Source organism: Haemorhous mexicanus, chromosome 2 (genome assembly GCF_027477595.1).
Source record: "Haemorhous mexicanus isolate bHaeMex1 chromosome 2, bHaeMex1.pri, whole genome shotgun sequence".
In the NCBI taxonomy this organism is placed as follows: Eukaryota; Metazoa; Chordata; class Aves; order Passeriformes; family Fringillidae; genus Haemorhous; species Haemorhous mexicanus.
This window is the reverse complement of record NC_082342.1, coordinates 4,795,586-4,813,843: the sequence shown is the minus strand read 5'-3', so window position 1 is coordinate 4,813,843 and position 18,258 is coordinate 4,795,586. Positions and strand designations below refer to the sequence as shown.

Below are 18,258 nucleotides of genomic sequence, written 5' to 3'. Positions count from 1 at the left end.
ATGTCAACAAAAGTCCCTGAAAGGCCCATTTCACTCTGCTTTTCTCCTCTAGCTGGAATGGCTGCTTTTCTGACCTTTACAGTGAGCTGAATCATGGAAGCCACCACTGAAAGCAAACCCTGCAAATAGGGAAGAAACTGATCCTGCTAAGCACACTGCTCTAGGGAACTTAACAGAAGCAGAGCCAAGCACATACACCACAGAGAGGGTAGGTCCTGTTAGTGGCAGCACCAGGTCAGACCTGATTAGGATGACTGTGAAACTGCACCTCTAACTGGACAAGTGTTATCAGGCACACAAAAAAAATCTCACAAACTGACACATTCAACACAATGCTTCTTGACAGCCTCACAGGTCAGAAGAGTGGGACGAGGACTGCAAAAATCACAGGATCTGATGTCTTCTGGGTGTCTGCTGTTAAAAGACTCTGTCTTAAGTGTTCATTTTGCTGCAAGTTTTTTGTTTTATCCCTTAAAAACAAGGGTTCTGCCTTTCCATAGCCCTGCACTCTCTGCAGTCATTTACGCCTGTGTAACGTGTGAGCGGTGTGGGTGTAAACATTACTATTCTGGTTTGGTAGCATTTGCCACCCACTTTGCCTAGGTGTGAATGAGTGCACAAGGTGCAAGGCAATGGTGACAGTGCTGCAGGGACTGTTTTACATAGCTCTTACACCCATAGTAATACAGTGCACAGGGATGGAGAGACAGCGAGAGAGCAGGAGGAAAGATGCATCAGGTATCTGCCGAAAAAGCAGCCTAACAAGAGGCCTCACCTAGCACAAGCAGCTCCACTGATTCTTCATTCTTGCCCTCCACATCATCTGGTGTGATAATAAGGCAGTAATAGAGGCCACTGTCTCCCCACATCAACTTCCCAATTTGTAGGTCTGCATCTGGAAGGGAAAAAAGAAAAGTCAAGTTTTCCCTCCAACACTTAAAGGAAGAATGCACTGCTCCATTTCTGTGTTCCAAATCCACCTCATTTCCTTTCTAAGAAAGGTTTAGCCTTATCCAGAATAGCACAGTATTCAGGAAAAAAAACAGACAGGACTTCTGGCTGTAGGTGAGAAAACAGATAATGCTGCAGAGGCAGCTCACCCTGCAAGTGCCAAGAGCAGAAGGGATCATGAATGTCTCTCTGTCCTTCCTGTCACCCAGGGCATGGGTCCCAACTCTATTCCTGTCATGAAAGCAGGGCTTAGGCAGTGTCTCCTCTGCAGCACCTCAGTCATTTGTGAAGAGGTTACACAGAGACAAAGGAAAACACTGCCCCTTGTGAGGCTGATCACAAGCCCTTCACACCAAGGAGTCTCCACTTCTGGCTAGGTGGTCTCTGCAGTCAATCAGACACTTTGTACTTTTGAGGGACAAGCTCTCTCACACAGCCTTCCAGACAAAAATGTTTAAGGACCCTGCCATCCCTCATCTCCACCCAACCTGACTTCACCCCCTGGAAATCTCTTCCTTCCACTCTGCCCAAGGCTGTGGGGGTTTAGGTTCATGACAGGGTAACCTGGTGAAGTCTGTGGCTGAGCAAACATGAGGTGTAGGATAATCTTGGTATTTCAGAACTAGGAAAACAGCAGTGGTATTTGCAAGGAAGAAAAACCTATCCTGCAGAGACTGAATTTGTATCTCTTGCTGCCACCCCTTTGCTAAGGAAAATCTATATACACAGCAATATGCAAAGTCAGGAATAAAAAGCTTCCACTTCATGGGAGGGAAAAAAGGATACCATATTTGAAGACCTAGAGTTAATTGAAGGGAAGTACCAAAAGAAATTACCTTTCGGTCTAGGTTTGGTTGGCTGAATCCTAAATGTCTAATATACAAGAGCTCCCTTCCCACAGCCATTTCTGAGGGAGTCAAGTGAACAATTACTGCCAGACTCCAGTGTCCCAAATTGCTGAGGGTCTATTGCAGCCCCCACCAAGCCTCCCTGGGGTAGGAGAGTTACCATGGACAATGCTGACGTCTCTTTCCTTGTAGAAGTCTCCTATGGTGATGGCAGACCCCTGCTTGGAGGCCACGACACGGACTGTCCTCCTGCTGTCCACACAGTCCAAGTAGGGATCCCAGTCCAGGTTTCTCTTGCTCATTGTTTGCAAACCAGAAGTCACCATACCCAGAGCTTCCCCCATCCGGTCCTGGCAGTAGGATTTGTACCTCCACTGTACCACAGCTGGTTGGGTGGAAGAAGTAGAGAAATGGCAGCGAAGCAAAGCAGGCTGAAATAACATGGCCACCTTCTTCTTCTCAGGCACAGTGACCTGCAACCCTTCCACCTCAGCTAGAAGACAAAAACATAAGTATCATATGTCTTGGCACTGCTTGAAGAGGGAGCTACTGCATTTTATCACAGCATTATTCTCCTCACATACATAAAATTGTCCATCTGTTTCAGGTGCTAGGGAGCAACACTCCTCAATGTATGTAAGCAGGGATGTTGGCAGCAGAAATAAGTTTGCTTTTTCATAGCTTACAGTCACAAGGAAAAACACAGCATGATAGGGCTGAAGGCTCAAATGTAGCATCCTTGTGCTACAGAAGCCCTAACACAATGGTGTGATGATTCACAGCTTCTGGGGCAGGTTCAAACATAAGGAAGAGGTATTTTAGGGATGGCCATGCTCCACTTGTACAGCAGGTCAGCCAAGGGGTCAGATCCTGAGTTCACGACAGTCCCCCTGCAGAATAAGTCACCTCCCTCCCCATTTCAGTGGCACCACGCCTCTTCTTTACAAGTCAGGCAACACACAGTGCCTGGACCAGCACATTCTGCACTGGTGCCCAGTTAGTGCTGCCTGCTCTGCCAAACTCCAGAGATGCACAAAGGAGTGGATCCAAATCACAGAGCTCTTCCCAGGGCTGGCAAGTAGCACTGAGACAAATTGCTCCATGTGGGAGGTGTGGAGGAAAAGGGCCCAAACCCTCAAGTTTTTCACATTCTCAGGGAGGAGAAGGATCTCAACATGTAATGTTTATCTAGTAGCTGACAGGAGAGCTGCAGCCTGGACCTGATGCATCAAGACCCCAGAGAAGACATAGGGGACTGCTATTACCCCCTTGTGTAGCTGAGGGAGAGTCAGTGAGCAATGCCAGCCTTCTAGAGAGTGAGGCCCTCCATCCACCCACAGGGATATGGCCAAAATGCCCCCACATGCCCGTCGTTGATTCCCTCCTTGTGCTGCAGGCAGCAATGTCTGAGAGCACTCACACAACATCAAAAAAAAGGTATCAGGTTCAGTATGGAAAATGTTGGTGTTAGCACACCCCTCACCCAGAGCAAGTGGAAAAGAGGGAATACACAGGGAAACAGAGAAAAAGAGGAAATACAAGGAAATATTCAAGACAACAAAGCAGAAGAGAAAGCCTACACAACATCTGCAGAAGGGATTGGTGGACTTGAGGAAGCTTAGTGAGGGATGAAAACACTGAGAACAAAGAAAGACTTCCTGATATCAATAAGCAGTAGAAGAGAAGGGAAAATGCAAGAAAGAAGAAAAAAGAGCAAAGACAAAGTATCAGAGCAAATATAAGAAGCAGAATGATAAGCAGGATGACAATCAGGAAGCTTGCATTTAGTTGGAAGAAGCTGGAGAAGGTGCCTCAGCCCAGGTCAAAATAAGTACAAAGGGCTGCAGTCAGGTTGCAGGAGATTCAGAAATGATGTAGAGAAGAGAGGAAATGGAGTCAGCAAAATAACCCACCCACTCCAGAAAGCAGAGATGAAAAGGAGATGGAAATTGGCAAAAGAAAGTGAAATGACAGGAGATATCTTTAGAATGGGGGAGGGGGGGGAAGGCACAGACTAAAGCACTGGAGCTTGAAGCAGACAGAGAGCAATAAATGCATCAACTGTATAACAGCAGGCATGAAGAGACAAGGTCAAGCTGGAGACAGCTGCAGACCTGAAAAGCAAGAGTGAGCAGAGATTGCATGATCAGGATTCAGAACCAGAGGAAAGTGAAGAGGCTGATAAAACAGTGAATATTAAATTCAACAAGTTATCACTGTCTGCAGTGATACACTGTCTGCAGTGAACTGTAGAGCACAATGAAGTCTATAAATCCCAGCTGGAGAGGAAAATACAGCATGGACAGAACCTAGGGGAAAGCTAATTTTCGAGAGGCAAGGTGGTCACTGATACTAACAGAGTTACTAATCTAGACAGGATTTGACCTTGGGGACTACTATGTGATGGCTTGAGGAGCACAAGGGTGCTCTGGCACTTGCACAGAAATGCTATGTTATGCATATAATGAATGCAGGACACCATGCACATTGCGCTTGTGCCATGTGGAAGTGGCAAAACTGGTTATCAGTTTTGCCAGAAGTGCCTGGACTCAAATCCAAAAGCTGAAGTGTGGCTGTTCTCCAGAATAACACCAAGCACAGCTGAGGTCTCCCACAGGACAGACAGTAAATGAGGCAGCTCCTGCACTTTCCTGAGACACAGGCGGAGAGATTATTCAGGAAGTGACAGCTGGGACATTTCTGCCAGGCTTCCTTTACCCAGGGACCAAGCACAGGGGCCATGTGGCACTAAGGGAATGCCACCACTTGCTTCTTGAGGTGAACAAATCCTGGTGATGCCTAATCCTCTCCTCTCCAGAGATTCACACCTTCTGGGTTGCATCTGAGGGCAAGAAACATGAAGAACACCTTGAAAACCCAATGGGTCCATGTCAGACCAGTGTCTGGCAGCTCCATGACCCTTCACACTGTGAGGCCAAAGCCAGCATGTGGCATGAGCTGATCAAGTGACTCATCACGTTACCTCAGCTTCAGGAATAAAACAGTGACACACTGAATATTTAAATCTTTCCCTTGTGAACCAAGTACACTGCTTAGAAAACACATTGCTCTCAGCTAACCATGCACCACAGCCCTCCTTCCCTGTTAATGAGATTAATGAGTTTGGCAAGCCAGGGACTGCTTTAATAAATGATTAGCTGAGCTTTAGCAAATTCTCCTCTGACTAACTTTCCCCACCCTACCCCCATGTGAATGTCTATATCAAGAAAAGAAAAGCAGCTTTTGGGAAAATACAGGAATTCTTTTTCTACCAAAAAGCATTTTGGAGATGTGCAGAAAATTATCTGGCACTTTCTATATCCTACCCCAAGCTCTTTATTAACTTCTTAAGTATTATTTTCGGATTCCTTCCAGGAATAGCATTTAAGAGCAACAGAGTGCCTCAGACTGGGAGACTGGAGCAAAGGAAACTTTAGATCTATTTAAGTCAAATTATATATAATTATATATGGCTGAATTGGGAAATTATACACCTGTTATTTCCTCTGCCAAAAAAGAATTACTGGAATTGATTCATGTAGTATGTCACTGCTGTAAGAGTGTCCACCAAAAAGGCCAGCAGATGTTTGACTGCCTGAAGACAAGATGGTGGCTTTACACTGATCAGTTATGTCCAGGAATAGGAATTATAGGACTTCCTCACCTCCAAGAAGAAACTGCTGACCTCAAAATGTAGTGTAGGCAAGACAAGAAGAGCCTCAGATGTATCACAGGGCAGAACTCCAAGTTGTTAATACAGCAGAGAAAAAAAAAAGAGTGAAATATGTGAAAAATTATGAGAAGCTGAGTGACAGCACTGTGGTAGCTCTTTGTCTAGTTTAATACAAACAGGACTAAAAAAAAACTGAATTGTGTTGTGCTATGTTTTGACTGATGCAGACAGAGCAAAATTAGCCTTTACTTCTAAGTCATGACAGAAATGCGATTCCTGCACTCTAGAGAAGGAACCTGTTCATTGTGAATTTCATAATGTTTCAAGTTCAACAAGAATAAAATCTAGCTCCTGGGAATCTCATGACTACATGACTGTTTTGCTTTCCTCCCTTCTTGCTCTCCTAAACCCAAAGAAAAAAGATCTGAAAATATTAATCAATTGCATCTTATAAACACAGTTATCCTTTCTCTTAGAAAATAAAAAGAATCCATGATTTTGTGTGTCTGTACAAATATATATACACACACAGACTCCCGGAGAAAGAGCTTAAAAATAATCACACTTCCGAAATATAATTGTATGGGGTTTGTCTGTTTCAATTGGCAATGTGCATTTGTCTCCTTGCTCTGATTCCTTTCCTGAACTATCCTCAGATTATGCATTCAAACTATGCAATCAACACTACACACAAGCTACCACTAATACATTTCACTGGTGATTAAAGAAAATTCCAGGAAGCGATTACAGAGGGGATATTTGTACAGAGGGGATATTTGTAAGGGCGGGTTTGAGCCTGGTGTGCCTGATCTTCCTAAGCCCCTTCCCTGAGCAAGAGGGAAGGCAATTGGGAGGTGATAACTGAGGCTTTTGCTCTGCCATTGACCTCCAGAGAAGCCTATGCTTCCCAGAGATGAAATGAATCCCAGGACGATTTTACTTCACCACACAGCCTCTAGGAATAGAATCACAGAATGGTTTGGGTTGGAGGAGACCTTAAATATCATGTAGTTAGAATAAAATTGATGTGAAGCACCAAACCCTGGAAGTAATGGCAAAGCCCAATGCTGTAGTTCAGTGGAACATGTCTCAGGCAGCATCGTTCTGGAGCACACAGGACTCAAGTCCAAGAGAAGGAAGGCAGCACAGATTATTCTTCAAGTCACGTGGGTCTCCCTATCTGTTCATCCATCTGATCTCTTTATTTGCAATTATTTGGCTCATGCTACCGCTTGCCTGAGGTAGTACAGTTGATTCTATGAAACTACAAAAATTGCATCCCCCATTTTCATGTACCTTTATTGACAGGAGTGGCAGTTGTGCACACAGCAGAATGGAAATCACTGGGTCCTGAACCAGGCACCTTGGAAAGCTACTCCTAGACTTTACCTCAGGGCTTTGGCAGAAAACCATCTGTTCCCTGGTAAGAGACAGTGCCCTTAGGGTAGCTTATACCCCTTCCCAAATAAAATTAACTGTTGGGCAAAAGTAACATTGGTTTTGGTACTTTGCATACTACGCTTCGTTTCAAAGTGCTCTCTCCTCCACTGCTGAATACTGGCACACCATTTACACTTTCATATGAGGATCAAGCTTGACTCAGAAAGGGCAAGATCTGGACTTCGAGACCAGAAAGTCAGAAATTATAAAGAGATGTGTAAACAGATGAATGGAGAGCCAGTGGGATCACTGAGATTGTATTGTACAGGTTCTTGCCTACTCATGTTGGACTAAATCCAATCTATGCAATTTATCAGCAAAAGCCATCACCATCAGATTGTGTCCAGTGCTTATGGGAAATTAATTGGATGTCTTGGTCTGGTTCCTATCAGACTTGTATTCTTAGCAACGTGACTACTAATTGTCAACTTTTTTTGGAAGCAAGAAACCAATGCCTCAACAAGTCAGTCACAGCTGAGGTGAAAGCATCGTTCTGCTTTCAACAGCTCCATAGAAAACCAAGAATTTCAGCTCTCCAGCTACTTAACCTGGAAAGGGGAAAACCCAAAGCAGCTGCAGAAGAGCATGGCCTTGCACAGCCAGCACTCACAGCACAGAGTCTCAACACAAAACTCCACGGAGGACAGCCCAGGCCGTGCAAAATGACTGCAGTAGGCATTGGACTATTCCTTGCTCTTCCCCATTCTCTGTGGTGCTCTCCCCAGGCACCTCCTGCTCCTCACTTCATTCTCTTCATCAGCTTCCCTGTGCTCGTTACACTTCCTTACCACAGCCCCTTTCACACATTCACTAAAGTCACCCTGGATGCTCTCAGGTGAATTATCTCAGCTCTGGACACCAGATCAAACCCACCCTGTCTTTGTGCTGTCTGAAACCTGTTACAGTTGTCAGATGCCTCCTGATCTAGACTTGGTTCAGCATCCCAGAAATCATTCCCAGAAATATCACTCATTAGAAGCCCAAGAACAAAGCAAAAGAAATGTGAAGAATCCCTCCAAGCCTTGTAACACCAAGCCATTAATACCCATCCCTATGATGGCAATGAGATTTCCACTGCTGCCAGTCTCACTCATGGTGACCTCACAGGAATAAAAAGTAAGAAAAACATGAGATTTCTTCCCAGTTATGCTACACTTGCTATGCTCTGTGAAGCCAGGCAAGGGAAGTCAGATGAACACTTTAAATTAAGACAAGTAAAAGAGCCCAACCATTTCCCTGCCTTCCCAAGAAGTGTGGCCAGCTGGCCAGAAACAGCAAAGACACAGATGTGCTCCAGCATGCCCCAGCATGCCCCCTCTGCCTGCCCTCCTGAACTGTGGCTGAGAAAGAACAGGTACAGCAACAGTATACAGGGACTGAGTGCTAAATTACTGGTGGAAAAGCACTTATCAGAGAGAAAAGATCTCATTTTATCATGGACAGTCTTCTAATTGTAATTTTTCCAATCTTAGTCCAAGTTGTGAGGCAGGGAAAATTTGATCCGCTTGTTCTGTACTAAAACTGAAGTTCAGTCGCCAGTGCAGCACTATGCTCTCGTTTCAAATGCATTAGAAATTACAGCATTAATAAGAAAATGGTAAACACAAGGGGAGGATTCATTCCAGAATCAAGCTGCACTTAGTAATTTACAAGAACAGGCTTTACACAGGGACTAAGGATACTTGGCAAATTGTGTCTTCTTTTTATAGAATGAGAGCACAGTTCCACACATATCTTAACCCGCGTGACCTCACAGGAAGGAATAAAGAACGACCTGCTCTTCATCCATTTGCTGTTGTTATTAAAACACTCGCTTCAGGCACGTGGGAGAGCAGGACAGGAGGGAGAGAAGCCAAACCAAATCCATTGTGCCTCACACAGGATTTTTTGAAATTGCCCTAAGAACTCACAATGCGCAAAACCAAACAAAAGATAAATGCAAGAGCCAAAAATTAAAGACAAACAAAGGACAGAGAGGAATTACTGCTGGGAGGAAAGGGACTGAAAGTGCTGATTAGAAATTTCTCAGCCCACCTCGAGGAAGGAGGAGGGGAGGGAAGGGAACGAGAGCCTTCTCTTTCCTCTTTCGTGCTCCCTTTTGTCTCCCTGCTTCTTCCCCATCTTGCACTCTGTCCCCTGGCCCCTCCACCTCCCAGCCCCCACTTCTCCAGAGTGGAGTGTACCACTCTGGCTGGATTAGGGCTCCTTACCTTGATGCAGACCTTTCATTCCTTTGCACAGCCACTGGGGAGAGGAAATTCTCGAATCCATGTTTGCTAGCCCCCTCTTCCTTTTCTATGCACACACACGCACACACACACCTTTGCTTATTTGCTTTCTGTCGGCTGTGAAAAAGGACATCAGCACCTGATTTATGGCTGGGCAGCAGTGGCGGGAGGCTGGAGGGGAGCAAGCGAGCACGGACTGCCTCCATCTCTCAGCACACAGCTATGGATAACCTGTTGCCTGCCGGAAGCCAGTGCCTGCCAGCTCTCCACAGCACCAGCTGCACAGGCAGTCCTGTCTGGAAACCACAGGGCTAGAGGAAACTGGAAGGTCTTCCCACTGCAGCGGTACCTCTCTCTCTCTCTGCATTGACCCTGCATGCTCCAAACAGTGCTCCCTGTCAGGAATTGTGAACTGCCCTCAGTGGAAGGAGAAAAGTGTCAACAGCCCGGTCTTTTAGCTTGATAAAAAAGTCCTGATTAGCCTGACATGTCCAGATAAAGAAGCTCTTTAGAAAGAGGGAGGAATGTAATGTCATGCTTAGCTAAACCCCGTACTCCTTTGCAGGTCCTTGGATGCTATTTATCAGCACACCACTATGGCTAGTAGGAAAGGAGGGGCAGCTGTGGGTGCGCTGGCACTCCAGACCAACTCACTGAAGTGGGGTACATTTGGAAGCAGCCAAATGGCAGGGAAGGAGGAAGGGAGAGATGGGAGGGAGAATGAGCTGGAAGCTGCTGAAGCCCCAGATGAGGCCGTGAAACCCTGGAAGGGAGCAGTAGGCAGGCACCGGTGTTGAGGATGACTCAGAGTGAAAATGCAAGGAAAGGGGTGGGTGGGTGGTGGGAGAGAGGTGTTATGACTAAAAGCCGAATTTACTGCTTTTGAATCCTAAATCTGAATAGGAAGAGGGAAGAGGCTGAGGTCTTTTCTGTGGGATACACAGGTGACAGTGGGAAATATATGCCACTTAACCCAAGTGTGTCTGTTTTTCTTCTTTCAGCCTGTAACCAGCCTGCCTGGCTAAGTCATCCTACTGCAGCTTTTCCTATAGCCTGCTGCTCCCGCCTGTGCCTGGCTGCTGCACCGGCTCACAGGAGGCAGATCTTGCTCCTGACCTGACACGGCTTTCTCTTTCTCCCCGGCTCCTGGCTGCCCCGCCGCTCTCACCCTGCTGTAATCCCTTCCCTCTTCTCGCTGCCCCAACTCTCAGACCCAGCCCCTTTTCAGCTTGTCCCCCCTGCTCTCTCCCCATCACTGAGCCCTCTCTGCTCTTCTCTCCGGCTCCCCTCCCCCTGCCCTAGGGGGGATTTGCCCGACCTCTTCGGGAGCCAGCGAGGCCAGCGGTGGGCGGCGAGCTGGGCTGGGGGGCAACCCTGTCCTGCGCTCACAAAGGCCTGGGCGCGACTGCACCGTCACGGGGAAGGCCCCCCTAGAATTCTACCCTCTAAAAGCCGGGGCAGAAGCAGGGCATCCCCCTCCTCTCACACCTCTGTTGAGACGGCATGTGCGGTCAGGACACCGGGTGAAGGAGAAGTTCCTGCAATTGTTCCCGGCACGGCACGGCACGGGCGGGCGGGGGGAGGCGGGGGTTGGTCGCCATCCCTCTCGCACCGCGGCCAAGGACACTCCGACAGCCCCGGCCCGGCTGCCCCTTCCCCGAGACGGGCGCGCTCTCTCCAGGCGCCGCCGGGACCGCGGAGGGAAGAGAAGCGCCGGGGGCCGCTCGGAGCTGCCCCGCGCCCCGGCCGGCCGGGAGGCACCGGCTGCCCCCCCGTTCCCAGCCCTCTCCGCCAAGTCTCCGCAAACTGCACCGCGGGACGCCGCCGAGCAGCTCCCGGCCCCACGCCGGCTCCCTCCGGAGCATCTCCCCAAAACCTCCCCCAGCTTTCGCCCTCAGGAAAGCCGCGGAGCTCGGCGGGCTGGGCACGGCGCGGGGACGTCGGGGCCACCGGGCCACCCGTGCCTCTGCCCGCGGCCCTACCTGCGATCCACAGGAGGACGATCCATCCCAGGACGTGCCCATCCATCTTCCCAGTGGTCCAGGCGGCGCGGGGCGGCGGGAGAGGCGCGGGGGCGGCCCCGCTCGGGCAGCCGCCTCCCCGCAGAGCCGGCCGGGCTGGCGGAGCGGGCGCGCCGTGTGGCTCCGCTCCGCTCCTCCCCCGGGCCGGCTCCCCGAGGCCGCCCCCGCCGCTGTCCGGGCTCGGGCGGGGGACGGCGGCGGAGAGGGGAGGGGGACGCGGCTTCCCGAAACTGCTTCGCTTCCCGCCCTCCCTCCCTCCGGCAAAGGCGCGTTTCGGTTGCCTGGTGCCGCTCCACAGCCTACGGGCACCCCGGCACGTTCCTCTGCAAGTCCTTCAGCCCCCCGGCATCCCCGCTGCTTAGCGGGGTCTTACAACTTCTCTAGTAAGCGCTTGAAAATGCCCCCGCCGATCATCTGTCCTCCCCAAATTAGCCAAACGTATACCTTGGGAAATGAGCGTAGACGGTTCCTGTTCTAAATTTCCCTTGGGGTTTCCACTTCCAGCATGGGCACGGCAGCTAATTATTGTAAATTTAGATAAAAAGGAGTATAATTTTAGATGAGGAGGTGTTCTGTCTGTTAACAATGGGCAGCCGAGTTGCGGGGTGTTAAGTTTTCGTGCTAACATGATACTGGAAGGGGATGGGGATTTTTTTGTTTGTTTTTTGCTTTGTTGTGGGTTTCTTTTGTGAGAAAGGGGTCACATACTGCCTTAAATGACATTTTAGAATATGGATGTTGCTTAGAAATTAAATGGTCCTGGCTGCAGCAAACCCACGTGGATACACATTAACTGTACTTAAAACTTTTAAAGTTTCTGTGAAAACTTAATAAGTCAGTGAAATTATTCATGGGCCTAAATAGCTGGCTCAAATAGCATTATGCTTTCTTTTGTGGCTCAGCACCGGCGAGAAGCACAGAGTGCAAAATGGCACTCCCTATTCACAGCATCCAGCACGGCTTCCTTTTGAGTGTTGTTCATCCTCAGGCACTTTTCTTACGGGGTTTGGCTGGTGTTTGTAACCAAAGCTGGGATGCTGCAGGCATCAGTGATCCACATGAGAGGTGGGAGTAGTCTCCAACTTTGTCTCATCTGGAATATGCCAAAACCCAGAAACTATTCTGATTTTTCTAAAGCAAAGCGCTTGGTGTGTCCTGACGCTAAAGGCAGGGTGCTCAGGGTGCCTGCAGTAAAATCTGCACAAGCTGTTTACATTCTAGCAGGTGTTCTCCAGTTACTTGTAGATTTCTCATCATTTCACCTTTCAGGCTGAACTTCTCTACAGGCAAGATAAGCTTTTCTTTAAAAGTGCAAATAAAAAAGATCAATAATTTCTGAAGGAAAAACCAAACCAGCATGTTTGCTGTGATAAAAAATGTATTGAAACATCTTTGGTTGTTTTCAGACAGGTGTAGTCCCTCTGTTTGTACAGTAAAATGGAATTAAACAAGGAGACAATCCTTAGGCAGTTGATCTGGTTTTAAGTATTTTATTTGGAGCTATTCAATGTTATTTAAAAATATTTTTCACATGGAAGTATATTTTTATTCAGCATTGCTTTAAAAAAAATACACACCCACCCCAATAAGTGTCCTCGTGTTCCTCTGACCTGATACATTATGAATTTAACTGTTTTGCAGTAATAGCTAAAAGTTACTATTAAGAAATCCCTGTTACACTAAATAATGTATATATGTGCAGCAGTGCTGTTCTCCTTCAGCAGACTGATCTGACACCCCACTGCCTTACTGCATACTTGCAGGTGGAAGACAAAGTAGAAACTCTCAATAGGGGCACAAATTCAGCCTCCAGCAACTTACGGTTCCAGAAAATTCCGATGGAACCTGCCTCACCACTGTTACCTATCTGTAGGATATAATCTGTTTGTATGGGTTGAAATAAGACTCCTAAAAGGCTATTTTTCTCTCCTTCCCCTAACCACTTTTCCTGACAACCCTCAAAATTTCAAGTGAAATCCTGGTTCCTTGCCTTTTGGTAACTTAGCTGGCCAGGATTCTGATCCTGAGTTTCCTGAGACAATGCTGATGTTGATATTATCTCATCTGTTTAACACTGGGAGCACTACAATCCCTTATGCGTCACTATTGTCAGCTGCTACTGGGGGGTTTTGTTAGTTGTTTTTTTTTTTTAATCTACTCCAGCTTTTGCAAATAAATTTGGCATGCATCACTTTTGCTAAACTTTTGACTCACGACAAAGGAAGGAAAGATTTTCAATAGAAGGAAGCACCATTGTTTCACATGTAACGTTGGATTTATATCTGCTTTGAAATTCTCATAAACTTACTGTAGGGTCCTTTCTCACTTAATGCGAGCTATCATTTGTATATATCCACCTAAGATGGATGCCCAGGCCCTGAATAGATGTTCCAGATCTCTGTAGACCTTTGATCTCCTGATTGCAACATCCGAGCTGGCTTAATAGTTAATGTTGGGATGTTGCCTTTCCTTTTAGCCCGAGACAGAAAGCTGCATGACCGCAGTTAGCCCCACTTCACCTTCAAACGGTGGGGAAATTCCTATGCAATTAGCCAGATGGCTTCAAGCCACAGCCCAGCAGGGATTCTCTGTCCTTTAAAAAAAAACACACTGGTGGACTTAAACCTTCATCTCCCTCAGTCACTTGACAACCTTGACAAGCGGATGAGCAAACTCCCGGTGTTTGCCCTGTGTAATTTAGTCCCGGGCAGATTCGGAGAAATACCACACTGCAACACTGTTTGATTTCATTGCTGATCCCGTGACTCCACCTGAGGGAGTTCTCTAAGCCGTGGGATCAGGAACAAATTCAGCTGAACAATGGGGAAACAAACAAACTAATTTTTACTCATGCTGTAGCAGCTGCTGGCTCTTTTCTCTCCTTGCCAAGTACTTCATTCGTCCCTCCCTCGTCTCATCTTCAGTACCAATCTTTTGCGGTCGTTTCCTCTGCTGATAAGCAGAGTCAGCTTTTTAAGTTACCACCACGTGGAACGATTTACACCAGCACCTCAGTCAGCATGACCCACCTCGGCAACATCCCTGCATGAAGATTTTCATGTCGTTCAGCCCCCTGGATTTCCCTTGTAGAAATTTCCATAGAAACAGTGATTTCAACAGCTTTTCTGGGATGTCATGCTAGACTCAGCCATTAGACACTGCTCTCTTCATTTAGGACTGAGATCAGCACGTCGCAGAACTTACTGGGTGACACACCATCAGTTCATAGCGTTTAGTGAGTCTCTTCAGATAGCTACTAAGTTAAACTTTTCCTCGTTTGCTGCATTACACTGGAATCTCCTATTAATCCTTGATAGCTTCACAGCAAGACATTGTTGAAATATATTCACTCTCTATGTTGTTTTTTTCCCAAGCTGCCTGGTTACATTTGATAGCACAATAATACAGAGCTTTTACGTCCCATTAACATCAGGAGTGAGTGATATGTGTATATAACTGCTATTGTTTTTAATCATTATGTTTGTACCAAGAAATGCTTAGAATATTTAGAAATTTGGCTTTCTTGCTACAATGAACCTTCAGGTCTGTAATATAAATTCACCATTAGGAAGAACCCAAGAGAACAGCATACTCCTACAGTATTTACTCTTCTGTATAAATTTCCCATGCTGCTCCTGACTCTTTTTAGACACCAAAAATCACAGCATGCCTTTGCTACACTCAGAGTGAACCTGAAATTTTCATTTAAAACACTAATGGCGTGTCAGCAATAATGTTTTGTGAAGTTATCACATAGGTAAAGGATCACAAGTGAATCATCCCAGCTTGCCATCTTGTGTGTGTCATTACAGGCAAAAATACACAATGGGACAAACTCTGCTTGCATATCTATAGATAACCTAGGAGGTAACAAGCTGCTAAATCCTCTAAGTTTTTGGCTGTAGAGGAACTGTGGGCAGCACAAATACCTCCAAGGACTGGGAGTTCACAACCTGGACTTTTGTGATTCTCCAGTCCAGCTTTCCCAATAAAATAGGCCACAACACTTCACCACACTACATCGATTAGTTTGAACTACAGACTGTATGTTACAAAAACGAATCACAGATTACTTTGGGTAGGAAGGGACCTCACCCTGCCCCTAATTTAATCTAACTTCACTTTCTAGTACTGCCAAGTCAGAGGGCAAGGCATCCTTAAGGCACTTCTGAAGAGGTAATGGCAGACTGTGATCAAAGCACCCTTAACATCCTCTCTGGAAGTTCAGCAGACTGTTTGTTTTATTCTTGAGCTAACAGCGGAACTGGAGAGAGCATCCCAGGCCCAGCTGCTAAAAGCATGAAACCAGAAGTATTACAGCACCATCATCCCTGCTTAATATTTGTTTATCCTTCCAGGGATGATACTGTTAGTCCTTATGATGTAGCATCACTTAGAGAGCTCCTCTTTGGTCGATATCCCACTCTATCACCTACCTTATTAAGTGTTCCTTCAATCTTTGTATTTTTTGCAAGTAACTGTGATGAGTACGTGTTTTGTTGAAAGCTACCAACAAGTATTTAGTAGTATGCAGTCAAAAAACAGCCTAAGAAAGATCTTAATAAAAAGCGTGATTACAATTCCTCATTTAAAATAACTTTTTAAGACACCTTAAGCTAATTCTTTAACCAGGGACTGGATGGTCTTTGTATTATAAATCTGTATCTTTAATTCAGTGTTGTGTGGTCGAGTCATATGCTTCATGTGTCTGAATGCATTACCTTTAGTAACCACACTTAATATCTTTTTGATGCAATTACAAACCAATGTGACAGAATGTATTTGCTGCAAACCCATGTTGATTGGCATTAATTACATTACTTTTCCTTAATTCATTATTGAAGCAAATCCTGTATCAGTGATTCTATTCTTTTGCCTGGGATCCCTGTCAGTCTAACAGCTCTGTAATTACTCAGGTCATCCTACTTAGAGCCAGATCCAAAACAAGACTTTGGAAAATTTTTGGTACCTAACATTTAGAACTCAAATCTAAAAAAAAACAATTCAGCAGCAGATTGAGACTGAAAGCACACATGTCCTGTCAAAGTTGCCTAAAGGCTTACAGTTTTTCTTCTCTGCATACCCAGATAGTCCTGAGCACAGAGAAGACTAACACCGGAGGCAAGGCTTTCACACATTTGGGGTGTCACAGCCAGGTCCTTGTTTCCTACCTAAAAACCTGGTCTGATCTGATGTTAAGGATTTCCCAGACTTTGTCCAGGATACTTGGAACGATGTAGTGGTTTCACTGGAGCCCTGGCATTAATGGTGTTTGAAATTGATGGCATAGATGGGATGCAGCTGTGCACACCTGGGCTTCCAGTTGCCATGTACCAGGTTTAGTGCTCCTGGGATGTGCTAGTCAGCAGGGTTACAGCACTTGCCCAGCAGGTCCTGTGCATCCCACAGTTCCATGCCTGCAACCCCCAACACAAATGCTACCGTTTCTGGAGAGAAGACAAGCATTAACAGCTCTGATTTGGGTTCCCTGAGAAACCTGGAAGAAAGGTGCTGATACCACGCATGAGGTCTGGTCCAGGACATTCTCAACAGGTCCAACACTCAGCAAAACCCTACATGGGAGCAGGGCAAGGGGAGTTCTTGTAAAAAGGCCTCCTGACTCCTAGGTGTAAGTTACATCCTTGATCACATAGGTGAGGTGTAAGTGACCCTGCACTCTTGCAGTCGTGGCACCGTTCAAAAAGAAACCCAGGATTCACTAAGTCAAAAGGTCAAAAAAGAAACCTGGCAGCTGTAGCTGACTGGTTAAATCATTCACTTAGGGAAGGGAGGCCTGCAGGCTCTCATCCCTGAGATGTTTATGCATTACATGTGAAAAATAATAATTACTGGTCTATACTTTGTATCACTTTCCAGAGAATTTGTATGTTTTTAAATCTCCATAACCAGGCTGAGAAAGAAATCAGCCGTGAGATTATGTGACAAAAGCTTGTCTCCAAAGCACACAAAGAAGTGCAGAGGGACAATGGCACTTCAGTGGTTGGCAGCCCAGCTAACAGCCTGCCTCGGCTCCTCCCACACCCACCACAAAAGCTCATCAATGGCCCATTTTCACAAGTCCAAAGAAGCACCGGGACACAGTGGCAGATGGGAACCCTCAGACAGGAATTCAGAATAATGGAAAACCATTCCAGGCTCTTCCTAGGGCTGTCCCAGGAAAGTATCGGCTCCAGGATAGGCTCCAGAATACAGACTGGAGCTTGTCACGATGAGCCAACACCACAGCAACTTTAGGACTGAGGGGGCCTGTATCCTACAGATTTCGGACTCATTAGGGGATGCAAGGGACGAGTGTTGCTCTAGGACACGAAATAAAACGACGCAGACACTGGACTCTCCAAGGTAAAAAAGAAGGAAAGTTTAATTCTGACTTCAACATTTATAGATTTCCAAAAGTGACAGCGAATTGGAGGATGACAGTGCTACCTCTCCAACGACACTGGACAAACCAACAGTTCATCAAATTTCTCCTCCTCCATAAAAGAATGCAAAACAATAAGTTATTTACATAAAGTGCGAGAGAAAGTTCGTTACAAGAATGTAAACATCAGAAGGCTTAGAAGAATCTTAAACAAACAGGGTGACAGAAGAGCATCTCAGGATTGCATAGCACCCCTCGTGGGATGCTTAGAAAAAGAATCAAAGGCAAAGAAAGGGAGAGATCTAGGTGATTTAGGAAGGAATAGGTAAAATAAATAGATGGATAAGGGGATAGAAAGAACCAGTTGGTGTGAAAAGTTTTCTGGGTGATGTGCTTATCCATCATGCACACTGTGTTTCTTTCTTCTTATTAAATTCCTTAATAACTTCTTTCTGAGTGAGCAACTCTCTGGTTTGGGTGTGTCCATGTGTATGGGGGTCTGGTGCCAGCCTCTAGTCATGCCATGGGTGGGAGAGTCCATGTGCCTGGGCAACAGTGACTGGACAGACAGGAGTAAGCCAACATAAATGCCAGCACCTGGAGTGGGACTGCAGGTAGATAGGGCCCCTACATGTCCCTGGGGCCAGGAGCTGGAATGAGTGACTGTCTGGGTGCCACCAGCTGGGCCTGGACTGCAGGCATTGGTGTGGCTGGG

At 46.5% G+C, this 18,258-nt stretch overlaps 1 protein-coding gene across 2 annotated transcripts in view; it reads right to left on the bottom strand.

Moving 5' to 3' along the window:
* Positions 1-11,260, bottom strand: part of ILDR2 (immunoglobulin like domain containing receptor 2) — a 40,232-nt gene extending 28,972 nt beyond the window's left edge. For both annotated transcript variants that reach the window (XM_059872239.1, XM_059872231.1), the window contains exons 1-3: positions 11,123-11,260; positions 1,960-2,292; positions 776-895 (exon numbers count right to left, since the gene is read on the bottom strand). In XM_059872239.1, the coding sequence (XP_059728222.1) occupies positions 776-895; positions 1,960-2,292; positions 11,123-11,168 (499 nt within the window). In that variant the 5' untranslated portion in view covers positions 11,169-11,260. The remainder of the gene's footprint in view (positions 1-775; positions 896-1,959; positions 2,293-11,122) is intronic.
* Positions 11,261-18,258: the final 6,998 nt, after the last annotated feature.